The sequence below is a fragment of the Eleutherodactylus coqui genome, chromosome 9 (assembly GCF_035609145.1).
Source record: "Eleutherodactylus coqui strain aEleCoq1 chromosome 9, aEleCoq1.hap1, whole genome shotgun sequence".
Classification (NCBI taxonomy): domain Eukaryota; kingdom Metazoa; phylum Chordata; class Amphibia; order Anura; family Eleutherodactylidae; genus Eleutherodactylus; species Eleutherodactylus coqui.
The window spans coordinates 118,896,466-118,916,163 of record NC_089845.1 but is presented as its reverse complement, the minus strand read 5'-3'; the positions used below and the strand labels follow the sequence as shown (position 1 = coordinate 118,916,163).

The 19,698-nt window shown below is 40.3% G+C and overlaps 1 protein-coding gene across 2 annotated transcripts in view; it reads right to left on the bottom strand.

Moving 5' to 3' along the window:
* Nucleotides 1-2,626: 2,626 nt before the first annotated feature.
* The window catches only part of NIPAL2 (NIPA like domain containing 2), a 143,255-nt gene continuing 126,183 nt past the window's right edge, over nucleotides 2,627-19,698 (bottom strand). The window contains exons 10-12 of one of the 2 annotated variants that reach the window (XM_066578400.1): nucleotides 12,216-12,310; nucleotides 9,279-9,339; nucleotides 5,541-5,613 (exon numbers count right to left, since the gene is read on the bottom strand). In XM_066578400.1, the coding sequence (XP_066434497.1) occupies nucleotides 9,296-9,339; nucleotides 12,216-12,310 (139 nt within the window). In that variant the 3' untranslated portion in view covers nucleotides 5,541-5,613; nucleotides 9,279-9,295. Of the gene's footprint in view, nucleotides 5,614-9,278; nucleotides 9,340-12,215; nucleotides 12,311-19,698 lie in introns of both variants that reach the window. The other variant, XM_066578399.1, reaches the window with a different exon arrangement.

Genomic DNA, 19,698 nt, shown 5'->3' with positions numbered 1-19,698 from the left:
TATTATATCCAGGTACAGAGAAGGAGAAAAAAGAAGATTCCCCCAATGGACTGCATGAAAATTCAATTTGACAGGGTAGAATTACTCTAATATTGCGGAATTACAGATATATCACGCAACAAAATAAAGTTACTCTAAACAAGACATGACGTTTGAAATCAGTCAAAAAATTAGATACACATTAAGATGCTCGATTTTCCAGAATACTATGCAGCAGTTGGCTCATTTGTAGGGTTGGGTCATCGGGCTGACACATTGGTATGGACATGTTTGTATCAGTATCTACTCTTTGGGTGTGGCCCACATATGTCAAACAGTAGGGAATGGCCATAATTTGGCACCCTTGTGGCCATAATATTGGGACAGTCTGCATTAAGCACCATTAGAGCTCATTCACAGAGCCATATTGCATGTTTTGTTCAATGAATACGCAGCATATTCAGGGGCCTGAAATACACAAATTTCCTGTATGTTTCTGCATATCTGTAGTTTTTTTACGCGTGTCAAAAAAAAGTGTATAAAACTCATTAATCTGTGTAAATACACAGCGAATATGCAGGTTTCAAAGCTACCAAAACTTGGTTTGCCAAATATCTCTTGGTCAAAGTGAATTGTACATAATGTATACACCTTTACTTTTCAGATAGGCTAACTTTTGTGCAGTGTTGTAAAATGTGGAACCATGTCCACTATGAGAGTATTATTAGCATACATGATGAGTCCATCTGTGACAAAATGTTACTGGTAGCCAAAATGCTTTAAGGCCACATATTTTTGAGGTAGTAAAACTTGAACAACTTCAAAGAGACAAAATCTCATTGTTTTCCAGAGCTATTTTTCGACAAGCCAAGCTAATAGCAGAAGTTTCACACTGTTATTAGACTGATATGTTATACCTTGAGCAAGTGAAAATTGTTAGCCTTGGCTTATTGCAAACTCTCTGGTAATTCTCACTTTCTTCTGTTATTTCTTAGCACAAAAAAACAACAAATTCAAGAGATGGAATAATGGCTGATCTTGTTTTAAAGGATACCTTCTTTCTCCTTTGCATTAATTTGTTAGATAATTTTTTAAAAATTCATGTAAATTCATTCAAAAATTTCATCTAAAACCATGCAGCAATTTTGCAAATATTGAAAATTTCCTACCATTTTGTGTATACATCTATGCAGACCTGTTTGTCTACATTGTAACAGCCTACAAACATTGTCTGGTCCTGTAGTCATTTTCACTTTCTGTCACCTCTAAATGTGTTTCAGCAAAAAGGAACAAACAGAAATAATGACTGCAGGCTCAGACTCCACAGTTTGTAGTCTGTTGTCATGGAGATGCATTCATGTAGCTTTGAGATTAGAAACTATTTTCTTTTTCTCCATCAAAAAAACAGAGGCATGTAAGAGGGGCTCCTGAGCTAAGACACAGATGTTGATGTTACAGATTAAGACCAAACACTTGAGGAGCACATCTCTTACGGATCCCAAAGGCATTAACTTTAGTTGCAATAGAACATGAATGTTATAGCAATAACTTGGAGATGCAGAATAGTAGACAAGTTACGAACACTGACCCTACCATACAATTTGGTTCCCCCCACAGGAGGAACCAACCCAATCACTCTGGCAGTATCCAGAGAGGACAACCTTTCAGTTATTCCCCATGACACGTCTTCTCTCTCCAAAGCTCCAAGTCCAGGAGTCACTCTTTAGCTCCCCAGAGAGCTATCTGCCCTGTCCGCTGACTTTAATGGCCCATCCTATGGTTGCTCCTACCACTGTTACAGTACTTGTAGCAGATCCCTAACTTCTGAATATGTAGTCAAAGCCACACTCACTGCTACAGCCTTTCTCTCGAATCTCCTACTAAACCTTCCTACGGCAGCACCACGACACAGCACTCAGCATCATAACGCTGCTCTTTTATTGGCGTTGGGCTATGCCTAGACCCATGCTGACCCCAGGCTCCTTCTACTTCCGACTGGGAGACATAAAACCTCCTTTCCTGACAGCCAATGATGCGAAAAGTTTTTGATGAAGAAACTGGATAACAATGCAAACACAATAAAACATAATATAAAGGCTCATTTAAACGGGACGAATGTCGGGCAAACGATGCCAGACACTCGTCCCTGTGTGTCCTTGTTCCCATGCTGTTGCACGGGAGCTAGTATCGCTGGCTTGTTCACAGAGAAGCCAGCAGGGAAGCATGGAGGCTGCGGGAGATTTTACTCCTCACTCTCCCCTGCCCCTCTCCATTGACTTAACATAGCGGCCGTTCAATACTGAACGATCATTGTTCAGCTCATCGTCCATAGTTTATGCTGCATAAACGATGGACAATGAGCTGAACTATGAGAGTTCAGTGTAAATAGCAGCCGTTCAGTACTGAACGGCCGCTATGTTAGGTCAATGGAGAGGGGCAAAGGAGACTGAGGAGAGAATCTCCTCCAGCCGCCCCGCTGTGAGCCAGTAATACTAGCTCCCGTGCAGCAGCATGAGAGCGAGTATGCGCGGGGACGAGTGTTGGGCATCGTTTGCCCGACATTCGTTTCGTCTAAATGGGCTTTTAGTAAGCAAGGGTTACAAACAAATGAACAAGTGTAATCAGGTCTGCTTTCAGTTTGTAAGAATTTATTGCCCTCCGTATATACAGTGAATCTTTGCATAATACATATTTACAGTGTATGTGGATACATCTGAAATGACTTTTTCAGCACCTTTTTTTTATAAACAGGAATGTAAAGCAACAAAATACACAAACATACATCATATCAGGATTAAGAGTCAAAAACAAGCCCACACACTCAACGGATCATTCTGCAATGTTCACCACTCCGTTACATAGCAGCTTTTAACAAATAAATTATATGCAGAATTTCCAATAAAAGGGACCATGGTAGATGTAAATATAGTGATTATATAGAGGAAATTGCTAGTTATTTACCATAACTCATCAGAAACACTCTAGGCAACAATGAAAATTCATCTTAGCATGCAGCACTAGGAGGCTTCCCTCTAGTATTATCTCAGCTGTGGGTCTACAGTTTGAAGATATAATGCCTACCTGTCCTTACTATTACAGTCCTGATAGCAGGCAACTTCATATCACCATGCTACATCCTGAACGTCTGCTTCAAGAATTAGGGGAGCACATGTTTACGGGCGGTCTAAAAATTTCCATTCAAATCTCTATATTCAAACATGTTTTAGAGACATCAGACGTAATCAATAGTATTTGCCTGGAAAACCTCCTTTAAGCAAAACGCCTTTTTATTGCATTCCATGACTCCTCATTTTACTTCATACAGTGAGAACCAGCAAGATCAGGATTCTTTGTGGTGGATATAAAGAACATGCTTTGGGTGCTTTTAACATGTATTGGGCCTTATTCCAAGATTTAGATTTATCTCCTATCAAAAGGATAGGGGGAAAGTGTCTGATTAGTAGGAGTCCAACCACTGGGACCCCCACCGATCACAAGAATGGGGGTCCCTATTTTATGAATGAAGCGGTGGTTGAGCGTGTGTGCTGCCATTCCATTCATCTCTACATGACTGCCAGAAACTATCATGCACTGTACTTGGCATTTCCTTGGCAGCCCCACAAAGATGTTTGGAACGCAAGTGCGCATGCTAGTCTTTCATTCAATGGGAATTCCTGCTTCATGGTGGTCACAGGATTTGAACCCCCATCGATCAGACATTTTTTCCCTATCATGTGAATAGCCGATAAGTAAAAATATTGTGATAACCCCTTGCCACATATAATAGAACATGACGGGAAGTCAGCAGGTTTTTCAAACTGTAGATGTACCTAGTATAAACTACACATACTAATATCTCCAAGGGTCTACCTAATCACCCAGAATGAGAACCAAGCACAGGATCATTTCCAGTGAGACCACATCAAACAAAGACATCTAGTTTCTAGAGTGTGTAAGGCAGAGGACATGGCTCAATTACACTTCTCATACAGGTGCTCCACTGAGCGAAGATCTTGGACCTCTCGCCATACATGGACTATTCCTGATTGACTGGACACGCTGTACATTTTGCCATTTTTTTCATGTTAAATAGCAGCTTATTGCTATGTTTGTAATAAGAATGGAAACATAAAACCCTAATCTGTAGTCAGAAGACCTCCACCGTAAGTTTATCTTCTGTTTTCAGAACTTTGTCATGGCTATTTTTGGGACATTCCAGCTAAACATCTCATGCTGATAAAATTAGTACCAAGCTGTGCTAGCTTGTAAAAAGCACCATGAATTTCATGTGTTTTCCATAAGCTTTTTTGGTGTCTACTTTTGTACGCACATGCACTTCTTCAGCTATTTTCTATGGGAAAGCATCTAAAAACCCCTATAACTAGAGCATACTGTATTTTCAAAAGATGCAACCAAAGTGAGGACTTGTACAGTACTTAGGTGACCAATTCCCTCTGCTGCATCACCTGCCATGACTTTAAAGGAATTGTACGAGCTAACAGTTTGGTCTAACACCAATGTCCCCGTGAGCACAACATAACAAAGTGATCATACTCCACTCTCCCTGCTCGTTTGCAGCCGGTGGCTCCAGGTCTCCCTGCTGAAGTATTGTTTACAGGCTGCAGTCACCCCTTGACATCCTGTAAACAGGCTGCTGCAGCCATGATGATCATTGGGCTCTATCACTGGCTGCAGCAGCAGGTTTATGAGACATCACAGACTGATTGCAGCCTGGAAACAATGCATCAACAGGCAGTCCAGAGAACTAGGAGAGCAGAGTATTATCTCTGTTATGCTGTGTTCATGGGAAGGGAGTGGGTGTGTTAGAAAAAAAACTTACCTCAAACAAGCCATATAACAGCTTTAACAGGAGATGTAGTAACAGGCATCATTGTAAGTAAACTTCAAAGCAAGGTTTCCACACATACTTGTCATGCAACAGTTCCAATTTCCATCGTAGTGCAACTTATAAATTACAGCTTCATTAGTTACGGTCACGCAACTTTCATGCAACTTGTGTGCAACTCTAAATCATTAATATTGGAGTTACTATAAAACAATACGCTCTCAACTGAAAAAAAAAAGTGTCAATCATCCAATACATTAAAGCAGAACATTTGCACAATATTTGCAACCTTCCTTACAGCCTTGAGGTACCTCGAAATATGAAAACATGACATCTGTACATTTAACATTGCGAACGGAATATGAAAACGTGTACATAACTTCCACCTCCCTGAGAAGATGTGACAAAAAAAAACAAATAAATTCCACAAGGCTTATGCAATAATTATACAGACCAACTGCTTAGAGTTTATCATTAGCAAATGAGGACCAGTCCAAACTCTTGAGATTGTGCAGCATTCGAGTTTTGAAACTGTAAAGATATCAAAGGTTCTAGAGAAACGTAACATGTTTTCTTGTCTAAAACACATAAAAAATGAACAGAAAATGATCTGAGACACAGAGAAGAGACAGCGCTGAAAATCTTGGGCAATAAATAAATGCAGCTACTTCACGACCCCTTTCCTTTGACTTTCATCTCTCGGCTTTGGCTGCCGCGTAACTAATTAAGCAGAGCCCCATATGTAATGCTGTTTGAATTTGGCTGGATTTTATCCACTGTTTCCATCCCTACGGAGAGAAAAAAATAGAGTTAATGAAAAATCTTCATTCTACATTTTATTTTCCCATTCAGATGTTAGTTGTGTTACTCAGACAAGTTGTTGACGGGAAATGTTAAGCTGCCCTTTTGACCTATATTCAACACACTGCAAGAATATAATCTAAAGCAAGTCGAGTCACTCATTATAAGGTGCTAAGTCTTACTAAATTATGAAGTTTTACAGCACACTAGTATAACATAAAGTAATGAGTTAAAGAGGAACTGCCATGGGATAAAGTAAACAGGGCTGGTTGCCTAACTCAGCAGCCACAGCCCCACCGACTTCTTTCCATATTTGCCTCCATTCTCCCGGAGGGGCTCTTCTTAGATCCGACTCCTGGCACTGTCAATGTGTCAAGTGGGCAATCCCCTCTGCTTATTATCAATTGGTAACTTTAAGTTCTACATCAGTTATTGACAGGGAGTAGTGAGGACCACCCATTTGACAAGCACACAGCACCGGGAGCTGGATCTAAGAAGTGCCAGTCCGAGTTAATGGAAGCAATTGTGAAAATAAAAAAGGAGAATATAGTCAATGGGACTGTAGCTGCATGCCTGTGCTGCCAGCCCCACTGACTTGATCCCATGGCAGGTTCTTTTTCACTGGTGTCTATTGGTTATTTCCTCCTCCTCTTCTCGCGTACTAAAACTTAATGTGGATAAAACTGAACTCATCATCTTTGCCCCACCACTCTCTACAGACATAATGTCGATAAGGAGGAGAATATTTTGTTGGAGTTCTTTGTAGGGTTATCAACTTCTGCCCAACCAACATTGTTGTATCTAATTAAAAAGACCATTGGAGCCATTGGTCTGGGATGATTTAATGAATCCTGCACTGAGCAGGGGGTTGGACCCGATGACCCTGGAGGTCCCTTCCAACTCTACCATTCTATGATTGTCATTGGCTGCTCAAACTCAGTCTTCTCTTTTATGGTTAGATGGTTGTCCGTGTGTATCTGAGCTATTTGGTGAGCCAAAGCAGCCATAGGTCCATGTCTATCCCACCCATGCTTTTGACAAGCGTAGAACATGTTTTCCCAAGCCCTGTAGGCCCAGTGCACCCCGGCATCTGCATAGATTTGCCTGATGTTGACTCTGACCTTCTGTCCAGGATATTTGAGTGGGCTGGTGGTGCTGACAGTAAAGGCAAAAAAAGGTTTTGGCACAATTGAGAAGATTTTGGAATTTACTGTGATGTCAGTAGGCTCACTATTTGGCACTGCACAATATATTGCTGGAGTTATTTCATATGACAGATCTGCTTATAAAATTATAGATTTTGGGATAGGCTCTTTTCACACTTCATCAATGGATTTTGTTAAATTGACACTCGAGTTTCAAGACAAAATTCTGTCCCGGGACTGGAGGGTAATGGATAGGTGAAAGCTGGAAAAAAAGCCCCATCTCCAGAATATCCCTTTTGCAATAGATAAGAAAGTGGTTCAGTTTTTGCTGCTAAAACGTTGTCACTTCTAGTCATTGGGCTGCGTCTGCTATAGCAGCTCAACTCCATTCAACTGAATAGAGTTGAATAACTAAAACACAGCCAATCAACAAGAATTGTTTTTGGGGGAAAGGCATTTTTTTTAAAAACCTGAACAACCCCTCTAAGGAAATTTTCATATTTCACACATTTCATGATGTAAGTTCAGCAGTGACTATTTAATCCCATTATCAAATAGACACATGAAAAACTGTCAATTTTACATAAAGCAGTTATTTTCTTCTACGGACACGCTTATGTGTTTGAGAATATTTCTTAGATGAGAGTGTTAGACTGGTGCAGCTCAAACTCTTCTCATCTTGCAGCTAAACATGATTCACTTTTGCTCACAAGACTGAATGAGATAATCCTCTACCTATGGGACTTCTTCTGGCTCAGGTCTAATTGGGATTCTTACAGTATGCTGCATTCAAGAAGAACGCGTCCAATTCCCTGCCTGTGGAAATCTCTAATTGTGGAAAACATGAGGGCATGGAGAGTCCTCATTTGGAAAGTGCAAACATCTGTCAACATGGAAATGATCAAAACATACTCATGATCTCTGACCGAAAATGGACTTGTGAATGTATCTTTTCTATTACCGGTAGTCAACACAGTATTGCACTAGCTAAAGCAGCAGTTTATGCTGCAGAGTTGGTGTTCCTACTGGCGCAAGGCATTATAGTCATAGACAGATAGGAACTGACTTTTGTAACATAAGCTGCATAATTGTATACATAGACATGAAGGGGAGAGCCAAAGAAACATCTATCACTCAAAGTCATAGCTGATGCCTTCTGTGTTTATTTAGAACAGAGCTGTCCTATGTTGAGCTAGGCTCACTGAAAGGGTTTTTCCTGTCCAATACAATTGATGGACAGATGTTCCCCTGCTATGGCAGTGGCTAGATCTGCCTATCCTGAATTGGCCTCACCAGCGAGCGTGTAGTTGACGTGGACAACCTCCTATTTAGCCATACGCTATTGATGACATATCTTCAGGAATTTCCATTCATTTCAGTGGAGGCAAATGTCAGGCAAACAAACTAAAGGACGCCTTTGGTGAAAACACATCTTTCCATTCCTACACCCCACAACTGACTGCCTGTCATACAAAAAAAAAAACTGACCAGTATGACAATACATAAACCCAAGTAAACCTGAGCTGGTCCGAATTGAGATCAGAGGAGCAAAATAGGTGTAACAATCTGTGTAAAACACTGTCTAAAAATTGTGGAACAAGTTCAGAAAAATATTCCTCAATGTAAAATTGTGAAGACTTTGAACATGCCAGCATCTACAGTAAATATTATCAAAAGATTCAGAGAAACTGGAGAAATTCATGTACGCAAGGTATAAGGCCGATGGTCAATATTGGATGCCCCAGATCTACGACCCCTCAGGTGCATTAAATACAGGCATGATTCTGTAATACAAATCACCGCATGGGCTCAAAAACACTTCCAGAAATCATTGTCTGTGAATACAGTTTGCTGTACAATCCACAAATACAAATTAAATCTGTATCATGCAGGGAACAAGTCATAGATCAGCACAATCTAGAAACACCGGCGTCTTCTCTGGACCAAAGCTCATTTGAAATGGACTGAAGTAAAATGTGTTGCTGACGTCAATTCATAAAGGAGTCTTTAGGAATAAATGGAAAAATGTTTCACTTCCACCTTCTGATATGTGTTCTGTTGTAAATATTATATGGTTAATGATATTTCTAAATCATTTAATTCTTTTTTTTTCTTTACATTTACTTACATTTTACAGTGTCCCAATTTTTTTAAAATTGGGGTTGGACTAGCCGACTTATATATACTGGGGAGGCTAGATAGATAATGAATGAAAAAAAATCACTGGTGTGGCCATTTAATACAAAAACCTTTAATACAAAAGTAGTAAAGTATCTTATCAATAGTTAATTCTTTTGCAGAACATCATCATTTAGGTTTGGGATATTTAACATGAATTAGGACACCTATAAGTATAAGCACTTCAATAAGTTTTGGAAAAACAGGAGATGTAGTTAGTTACCCTTTTCATCTATTAGTTGAAGTTAGTGGAACTTTTACTCCATAAAAGGACAGTGAGCTGTTCTTAATCAAGTTATATCGGATTAGTCAGCGGCTATTTTTTTTACCTTTCTTTTCAAAGCTTTTACTCTCTTGTGCAGAAAGCCCATCCCTTTTTCCAATGACAGGCTAAGCAAATAAAAAGCAGGAGATAGCTAGATTCAGCAATATATTTATGTATATAATTATGGCATACATTCGGCCTACACAAAAAGGAAAACTCCCAGCGCATACACCAAACGTATTGATTGGGCACCAATCTTGAAATGAATGCCAAGAGTATACCTTGTTTTTTCTCATTGTCAATCATAATTTGTTTTCTGTGGTTTTACATGGGACTGCTAGCAATTTTCTTCTGTCAATTATGATCAGGCATTAAAAAGATTGATCCAAAATCTTGAGTTATCCCCTATCCACAATATAGGGGATAACTTTATGATCGGTCGGGATCTTGCTTTTGAGGCCCCCATCTATCCCCAAAAATGGGGGTCCTATGCCCCCCCATCCCATTGTGGGCTTACTGCACTCCCCTACACACAGAGGAGGAGATTGAATAGAGCGGTGGTGACACATGGCCTGTGCCGCTCAATTCACTTTCAATAGGACTGCTGGAGTTAGCCAAGTACAAATGCTCGGCTATTTGAGCGTCTACATTAGAAGCCTATGTGACATCTCTAGATGACACCGCCAGAGTCAGAAAACCTGGTGATATCAGCGATCATATGATGGCATCATGGTAAGTTATAAATAAATGTTTGAGCATCAAAGGGGGTAATTAAAAAAAAAAAGAAAAATTGAAAAACCCCTTTAACTATGAAGTGTGCCTAAAAGTGAACTGTAAATGTTATGTTTTCTATACATGTAGGAAAATTGTATTTGTGTAGCTTAAAGGGGTTGTCCCACCAAATGAAGTTATCCCTTATTCTCAGAATAGCTGATCAGTTAGGGGTCTGGTCACTAGAATACAGATCCTGAGTGTCACAGTTTAAATAGAGTGACGGCCAAGCATGCGCACTGCCACTCCATTCATTTCAGTGGGACAGTGACAGCTGAGTGCTTGCAGTCCTATTTAAATGGGACTGTGACAGCTGAGTGTTTGAAGTCCTATTTAAATGAATGGAGCAGTGCTATCTAAGGGTTCACCCCTATTCCATTCATTCGGGAACCTTTGGGTGCTTGGGATCAGTGGGGGTCCTTGCAGTTAGACCCACACTGATCTAATAGTTATTCCCTACGCTGTTGTTGATAGAGGATAACTTCTTTTGGTGTTGAAACTAGAAATACTGGGCTAGTAGTGCAACCCCTTTCATAAATCACAATTCAGACCAGGGAAGTAAACCCGACTCCTTTTCATTAGACAAAGTACCAGCTCATTGACTAAGAACCAGCTAATGATTCGGGGACACAGCCCCTTCCTCAGAACTTGGCTCCTGAGTACTTGGCAGCCTGTGTGCATTCAGAGTCATCTCTTCTCTCCCTGAATGCGTTCAGGCTGCAAGTTACTGAAGAGCCACATTCTACTCAGACATTCTGAGGAAGGGGCTGTGTACCCGAAACACATCAATGAGCTAGTTGGTAGTGTAATAAAGAGGAGTTACATTTACTTCCCTGGTCTCAATTGTGATTCATAAAAAGGGTTGCACTACTAGCCCAGTATTTCTGGTTTCAAATGGGTTGTCCCACCAAAAGAAGTTATCCCCTATCAACAGGGTAGGGAATAACTATCTGATCAGTGGAGGTCTAACTGCAAGGACCACCACTGATTCCACGTACCCAAAGGTTCCACCACTAGCCCAGTATTTCTAGTTTTCATTTAGGCTGCACTACTACGCCCCATTGTAGGACTGTGGCATATTATGGGCCAAGAGCAACTTAGAATTATATTTTAATCAGTAATATTTAGAGATGAGCGAACGTACTCGGTAAAGCACTACTCGTCCGAGTAATGTGCTTTATCCGAGTACCTCTCCGCTCGTCCTGAAAGATTCGGGGAGCGCCGCTGCTGACAGGTGAGTTGCGGCGGGGAGCAGGGGAGAGCGGGCGGGAGAGAAGGAGAGAGAGATCTCCCCTCCGTTCCTCCCCGCTCTCCCCTGCAGCTCCCCGCTCCGCGGCGCTCCCCGAATCTTTCAGGACGAGCGGGGAGGTACTCGGATAAAGCACATTACTCGGACGAGTAGTGCTTTACCGAGTATGTTCGCTCATCTCTAGTAATATCCTTCACACTTAAATCATACCAACTGGATCTCATAGCCTGTTGGAGTAGCTCCACTTCTCTTTGAACCCATTTAAAAAGAAAGAAAAAAAAAATAAAAGAAGTATTTTCACTTTAAAGGGGACAAGCTGCAATACCAATCACAGCACACAGTCAGATGTGGTGCTGTTTCTGGGAGAAGGGGAAAAAATGTTTTTTTTTTCTAATCCTGGACAACTCCTATAAGCATGTCAAACTTAAATGACACCGGTTATCAACTATAAGTACCATAAACTAAGTTAGATGTGTGGATGCATTCCCATTCAACTTTAGTGGAGGCGCATGCACAGTTTTCTGAAAAAAGTCAAGCTTGCTATGCACACATGGACTTTGCAGGGGGACATTGCGGGAATGGGGGACGGGTGAGTATGAGACTCAGCTCCCCGGACTCCGCATTATCTAAACTATAAGCACCATAATAAAGTTGAGTTACCAACCATTTGATTACACAGATAGGGGCGATGTGAAGCAATCACAATCTTTTTAGCTCAACAATCAAAACGTGGGTTCATTTGCTGCTAGATATTATAGCAGTAATAGGGCAGCACATTCAGAATGACGCTCCGCTCTTGGGGATCATCCACTGTATCCTGCTGAACCGATTAATTGTGAAAGGCTCATTAGCAGAAGTACAGTAATTACCCGTCATAAATTCCCACAAGGCAGTATTGGCTATAACAAAGCTCATTGTACTGGAACGTATAAGACTACAGATTTATAACTCGTCAATACAATCTAAAATTATAATACTTACCAGGAATTTCCCCAAAGTTGATATAAGGTTCTTGGAAATTACGTTTCTCTTGGTTTCTAGCAATTAAAAATACTCCAAGGAAAGACAAGAGGCACCTGCAGGAACACAATGAATTATACATACATATAATGTGCTATATGCTGCTGACTCATTTACAATAGAATACAGTATGCCGAATCCTTCAAGTCCGATATAAATTATTACACTACATCATTTTATAGGCTGAGAAGTTGGAAAACATTTAACATTGGACGGTTTCTAAGAAAGGCTTAATCAGGTGGGGGAAAGCCAACCAAAGCAAATGGCTTCATAAATAATGAGAACAGAGAGCTTGATAGATGAAGAGAACAAACATTATTATTCAGTGGAGTCATACGTTATCTCTGTACTTTGCTAATCCCTAAATCGTTTAATGCACAAGAAAAGTTTTATAACTCGAGTTATAAATATCTCCGGCATTCGTCACTGAAGAACGCTCTATTTCAGGCTGAAATCTGACATGACAGCAAAGGCAGCCGTGCATATATTACAAAAATACTGCCTTCTCCAGCACGGCACACACTGTTGCTATAGAGTAGAAACAGTTATAGCCCAAATGGGTACAGCCAAGTGTCTTTTCTTCAACTTACTGCTACAATGGTAATTGTACGACGGTGCAGTACAAATAAGGCTCCGTTCACATCTGCGTTGGAGGACTCCAGTGCATATTTGGCATAGAATCTTGCAAAAACCACCAATACCGGTCAACATGACAGAAACACGAGGTGAACATGGCCTGTGTCTAAGGCATGGCTTCCGTCATGGCAGTACATTTGGCACTGTAGTTAGGGGCTCAAATTACACACAACTGCTTAACTGTGTTCCTGAACACTTACGGGCACTTTTTCATTTTCTTTAGTGGTACACATTAAAGGGGTTGACCCATTTAGAAAACCCATTTTTATATATCCTATTAGAGAATTCTGAGTTAATAGAGGGGGTCCCCTCTTCAGGTATCTCATTTCCCGGTTAGAGTGGAGCATAAGTACAAAGACTGTCTTCCACTTTGGAGGAACCATAATGTTTATTACACAAGTAATCCATTGATTTGAATGGGTAGTGTGTAAAACTTAATTTCACCTGTGGTGGCGCTGAATAACAGCTAAACATGAAGTGCCTGGTTTCCCCACAGATTGCTGATCATCACCGATGGTTTTAGCAAGAAGGCACTTTGTAATTTGGTGTTTTTCAAGGGACCCTTCTAATAAGTAAGGATTGTCCAAATTGAAGAACCCCTTTAAATACATTTTGCATGAAGATTTTGATTCACATAAGTTTTATAGAATTTTCAGTATAACCAAAGAGAATGAGTATGACTAAGAGGTCAAAAACATCAAGAATTCAACATCCAAAATGATAGAGTATCATTAGTAACATAACAAGAGACCCACAGTTATAAAAGATTTATGAGTAACAATAAAAAGAGAGGGTTTCCGCAGTTTTTTCGCCATGGTTAAAATAATAGTTGGTATCCAATATACATATCCCAGGAGAAACAAACAATTGTTACACTGGACCCCTAATGAACTGGAACATAGGACAAGACATGGATAAACACCGGGGGGATTGGGAAAGGTAGGAATGAAAAAGTGCAAATTGAGCAAGGAAGAAGATGGGAAAAGGCAAGGAAACCTGAGGTACCCATCCATAGATGGAGCCAGCAAGCAACAGAGATCTTAATTACAGCGATGGAGAGGAAAAGGCATGATTGGATTGGCTGATAGACTCCAGTGGGCTCTGAGCACGGGCAGTAGGATTCCACAACTGCATGATAAGGGAATATTGGTACTATGAGAACCACATTCTCTCAAAGAAAGCATTGGAATCTGCGAGTATAGCCCCCAATTTTTCATTGACTATTATGCAAGACAACTTAATCTTAACTAAATCAATACTGACTGATGCTTTCCTCCAGGAGCGCAATTGCTATTCTAGCTACCAGGAAGAATAAGGATATCCATCTATAAGTATGTCCAGATATATCAGGTATCCGCTTTCTGGGGAGAGCCTCCCAGGGTGATTTACATTTGCTGATGTGAGGCATAGTAAATATTAACGCATAAACCTAAGTACAGAAGCAGCAAAGTTTGGGGCAATTGCACCATATGGGGAATTGTCCCACCTTAAGCACCAACCCAATGTGCCCAGAAACATTTGCAACAATATCTGAGGGGTCAAGTACCAATGTATTAGAATTTTGTAGGCTGCTTCCATGATGGAAACAGGAATTGAGAGTTTGGACACAGCTAGTGCCATATTCTGCCACTCTGTTCCTTTCACCCCCGCCCTCCTTTTTTTTCTTTTCTTTTTTTCTTTCCTTCTGCTCTCTCTCTTTTGAGTCTAATATCTCTTCCATTTTTCCTTTATTAAGATATTAAGTATTAAAGGGGTTGTCCCGCGCCGAAACGGTTTTTTTTTTTCCCCAATAGCCCCCCCGTTCGGCGCGAGACAAACCCGATGCAAGGGCTTAAAAAAAAAACCGCACAGTACTTACCCGAATCCCCGCGCTCCTGTGACTTCTTACTTACCATGCGAAGATGGCCGCCGGGATCTTCACCCTCGGTGGACCGCAGGGCTTCTGTGCGGTCCATTGCCGATTCCAGCCTCCTGATTGGCTGGAATCGGCACGTGACGGGGCGGAGCTACGAGGAGCCGCTCTCCGGCACGAGCGGCCCCATTCAGAAAAGAAGAAGACCGGACTGCGCAAGCGCGTCTAATCCGGCGATTAGACGCTGAAAATTAGACGGCACCATGGAGACGAGGACGCCAGCAACGGAACAGGTAAGTGAATAACTTCTGTATGGCTCATAATTAATGCACAATGTACATTACAAAGTGCATTAATATGGCCATACAGAAGTGTATACCCCCACTTTGTTTCGCGGGACAACCCCTTTAACTAATGTTTGTTAAGGGTTATATTTTTAATGTTATACTCACAAACATAAGATTGCAGTTGCTATGGATACGATGTCTGAGTGAATATTTATTATATGAGCAACCGGGGAATCCTTAAGGGCTTTCTCCTAAGTTTTCAGTTCTAAACAGCTCACAATTACTTGACTAATATTTCATCATATATGGATACCCGATGTGCTGTGTTCAATATATGCTGGACCTGTATTCGTGCGTAGCAAGATAAATCTTTGCACCATACGTTGTATGACTATGTTACCCAATACCAATAAAACAGTAAACCCAATACCAATAAACGTATGGGAAGCTCCTAACCTATTTGCCTTCCCTGCTGTCCATACACAACAGTTTACCTAAAAGGGGAAATGAAGTTTGCTTAAATGCTTGATATTGACACAGGCCCACCAGGAGTTGAATAACAGACTCTTTCGAATAGGAACATTTCGCTAAGGCCTTTCTGTTATAGGATAAGGACAACATATAATGTTTGATCTGATGGAGAAAAAATGTTTCTGAGGCAAGAATCGAGTGAACAGAGCAAAAACCTACATAACTAATTACTATTGTAAGCCCTTTGGATATCTACCACCCAAATACATTAACAGCAAGGCCTGGGGAAAATTCCAGGTTTCCAAAAATATTAGATATAGGTTGAGGTTTGGCCTCCAATCTACCCTATAAGCTCAGAGAGGGAAAAAGCTGGGAAGCGTATTGGTGGCCTATTACGAGTCACACCAAAACATATGATCAAGAGAGTGGAGGGGCCAGTTTGTAACAATGGAAAAAAAACCTGGTCAACTGTAACAACTGGGCTGCATGGTAATAATTTAGTAAGTTAGGAACCCCCACAACCTCTAAGATAGTAGATTGCATATAAAGTATATTGAGAAATCCGGCAGAATTTATTGGACCAAAGGAAAGATAAGAGTTTAGATTGAAGGAGTTTTAGGACTGCCGAGGGAATTGGGATGGCGAGAGCCTTAAATAAATATTAAATTCTCGAGAGCCATGTCATGCTGACCAAATGGACCCTGCCCAACAAAGACAAATTGTAAGACGACCAGGTTTTCAGATCGTGCTCCAGGCTTCTAATGGCTAATAGGCAATTGGCATGGAATAAATACCTGAAGGTTTTCGATAATTACTTTTGTGCAGGTTCTAAGGAGAATGATTTCATCATTATATAAAGGATTTGCTCTGCCATATTATGAAGGTAACAAAAAGAGAAAGTTGTATTGGGTCATTCATATAAAATAATGTTATCTCAGTTGGCCCTTTTATTTCATTTTGTCTGTTCTTCTCTTTGAGCTTTGGCTCATTGGGGACAAAAAAACGTCTGAAGTGAGTACAAAAATTAAAGGGATGCATCGCAGCCAGCACTGTCCATTCCCAGAAGACATGGTTGTCAAACAGATTTGTTCTCCTTTAGAAATGTCACAATGCATTTAGTAGAATCTGGCAACAGAACCTCAGGTTGTAACTCCAATTTTTGATTAAATGTAGCTTAGAAGAGGCTGTTTCAGACTAAGCCATAAAGAACAAATGATTTTAGGCAGCAAGATGTTCAGTTTTGATCTTTACAGAATATACTAAACAAAAAAACATTTTATTGAAATTACATCTTATGTTCATCTAAAATATACGGTTACAGGAACACATACTAATATATTTTATATATATATATATATATATATATATATACACATATATACATACATACATACACACACACACTATATTATAATATATCACACTGAATGGCCCTCCACTGACATTTAGGACCGGAGTAATTTGTGGTGGCATAGATTCCACTAGGTTTTGAAATCGTTCTGCAGGAATATTGGCCCATGCGGACAGAAGGCTCCTTGTAATTGCCACATGAACAAGTGTTCATGTTTTGCTACTGCTCAGTAATCCTATTTTTGCGCTGTGTTGCCCATTAGAGTCTTGCCGTTCTGTTTCTTTTAGGTAGCAATGAGACTGGAACTGGTTGTCTACTGTCATAGCCCACCCATGCGAAGGAACATTAACTTGTACATTCAAACACATTAGTTGTATCACCAGCATTGTATTCAGCTGCAATTTGCATGAATGTGCAGCACCTGTTCGACAGAACGACTCTTGACATCCCTCTCAGACTCTCTTCAGTGACAAATTACGTCCACAAGATCCCATTTAGCTGGATGCTTTTCTTTGATCACACCATTCTCGGTATACTCTCAGAAATGGTATCGGGAGAAAACCCTGTAAAGTTGGCAGTGTATGAAATCCTGGCCCCGGCTAGTCTAGCACCGATGAGCAGGGCCTTCTTGGAAGTCGCTTTGTTGCTTGATTTTCCCATTCTAATGTGTTTTCACAAGAAAAAAACTGCTCATTGATTTTATGCTGCACTCTAATTTCGATACAGGGAAGCTCCAATTGTGAAAGGGTCAGTGTCTCTAATAAAAGGGACATTAAGAAACATAAGTAGCAGCTCTTGAGCCTCAATGCAAAATCTGTTATTGGGCCACCTACCTACTAAAGAATGGTCTGGGAATAGGCCATCCAGTCATGGGTGGTAGTGAGGACAGCATGTTGGAGGGCATGCATACAATGGAGGTTGTCCTGCAGGGACCATCTGGTTCCATTACTCCCAGTAGGGAACATGGAGCACAGTTGTTAAAGGATGAACTGGGGCAGACCACAACATGCAACAGACTCTTGCTCCAAACAACATCATCATCCTTATCCTTATTACAGGTCAGCAGTCTTATCTGCAGTCACACTGGAGGTACAGATCAGGCAGCAGTGGGCTGAAAGAGTGCACTGTCATGGCCAGGGGTTAATGAACACAGTCTCTCAACAATCAGCGCAACTGATCAGCGGTTCTCAACCTAGCGATGTACTGCTTACTGCAGCTCAGCATCAGACCAGACGTGTAATTTTTAATACTGGTGCTATCTTATGTAATAGAAGGGCCTTGGGCCCTCTGAGGCTTTAGAGCCTGGTAGCGACTGCCACCTCTGCACCCCCTATAGTTACATCCCTGGGGCCATTCTATCTCTATCCTTCTCTCCATCCATCTATCTTGTCCAACCCTCTGTCCATCTATCTTGTCCTTCTGTCCGTGTATTATGAACTACACATACATTATTACCAAACATGAAGTAATTTTTTTTATTAGGTGATTTAGTAGACTTGATATCATCTTTATCGTAGTATATTTCATAAAGGCTTGTCACCTTCTTTACATAAAAAATGTAATATTAGTGAAGTACAGATGATAAATAGGATTGAAATGAAGATTAAAACATAAATGAATAATGACTGATTGAGAACGACTCCTTTATTGCATCATTTACTTGGAAAAATATAATTTCATTTGAAAACCACTTCCCGTAACGTATAGATTAACACATTACAAAGTCATTTTATTTCCCTTCACTTTTTATGGCTTTCATAATATCAGCATTTAATATGCAAGAAGCTCGTCTTCCTACATACCAGGCTGCTTTCTGCAGCAATTATCTCCCTTAATTATGATATTCATTGTCTGGTGGAGCACTTCTGTTTCTGAGAGGCCTAAATGGAATAAAACAAAACCTCATTTTCTGTGTAAGCGACTCTAAAATAAGCCAGACGTTACTGCGGAGCATTAGACTAATTAATGGATCGTCCATTTATAAAGTGCTTTTTTATTGCCTGGAATTAGACAGACTTGTAAAAAATCATAAACTTGTTTTTATTGCTGACTTAATGAAAACAAGGTAGGGACTCCATATAAACAACCTAAGGGCTTCTTCACACGGGCGTATGTACAATTGTGCACGCTCAGAGCAACTTATTTGCATCGTGAACGAGTGGCTTTTGCGTATTTTACTGTACCTTTTTTTTTTGCGCACGGGACACAACAACGCCCTGATTTTAATGGCTATTTAGCTTAATGAGTTACAAATGTGTTTCACAAATTATTAAACAGCATGTATGCAAGTACTTGGATGAAAATGGAGCCAGCATGGGTTTGTAACAAACAAGTCATGCCAGACTGATCTAATTTTCTTCTATGATAGAATCACCGACTGGGTTGATCAGGGAAATGCGGTAGATATAGTATATCTTGACCTTAGTAAAGAATTTGACAAAGTACCTCATACTATCCTTATTGGAAAAATGACCAAATATGGGATTGACAAGGCAACTGTTAGGTGGATTCACAATTGGCTGAGTGATCGTACTCAAAGAGTGGTCATAAATGGCTGCACATCCAAGTGGAAGAATGTATCAAGAGGGGTACCACAAGGCTCTGTCCTAGGCACAGTGTTGTTCAACATCTTTTATTTTTAAACTATTTTTATTGGAGTTTTTGACAAGTTTTTTAACAAGGAAAAAAACATCAATAATATTCAATATACACTTGGCCTATTGAGAAAACTACTAATATGTGATCTGAGAAATTATAACTTGACAAGTTTACTTTTATATTAAAACCGTTTGATTTGTTTTAATTTAAGCAATGAAACTTAGGAATTTATTAATCCATATGTTGTTC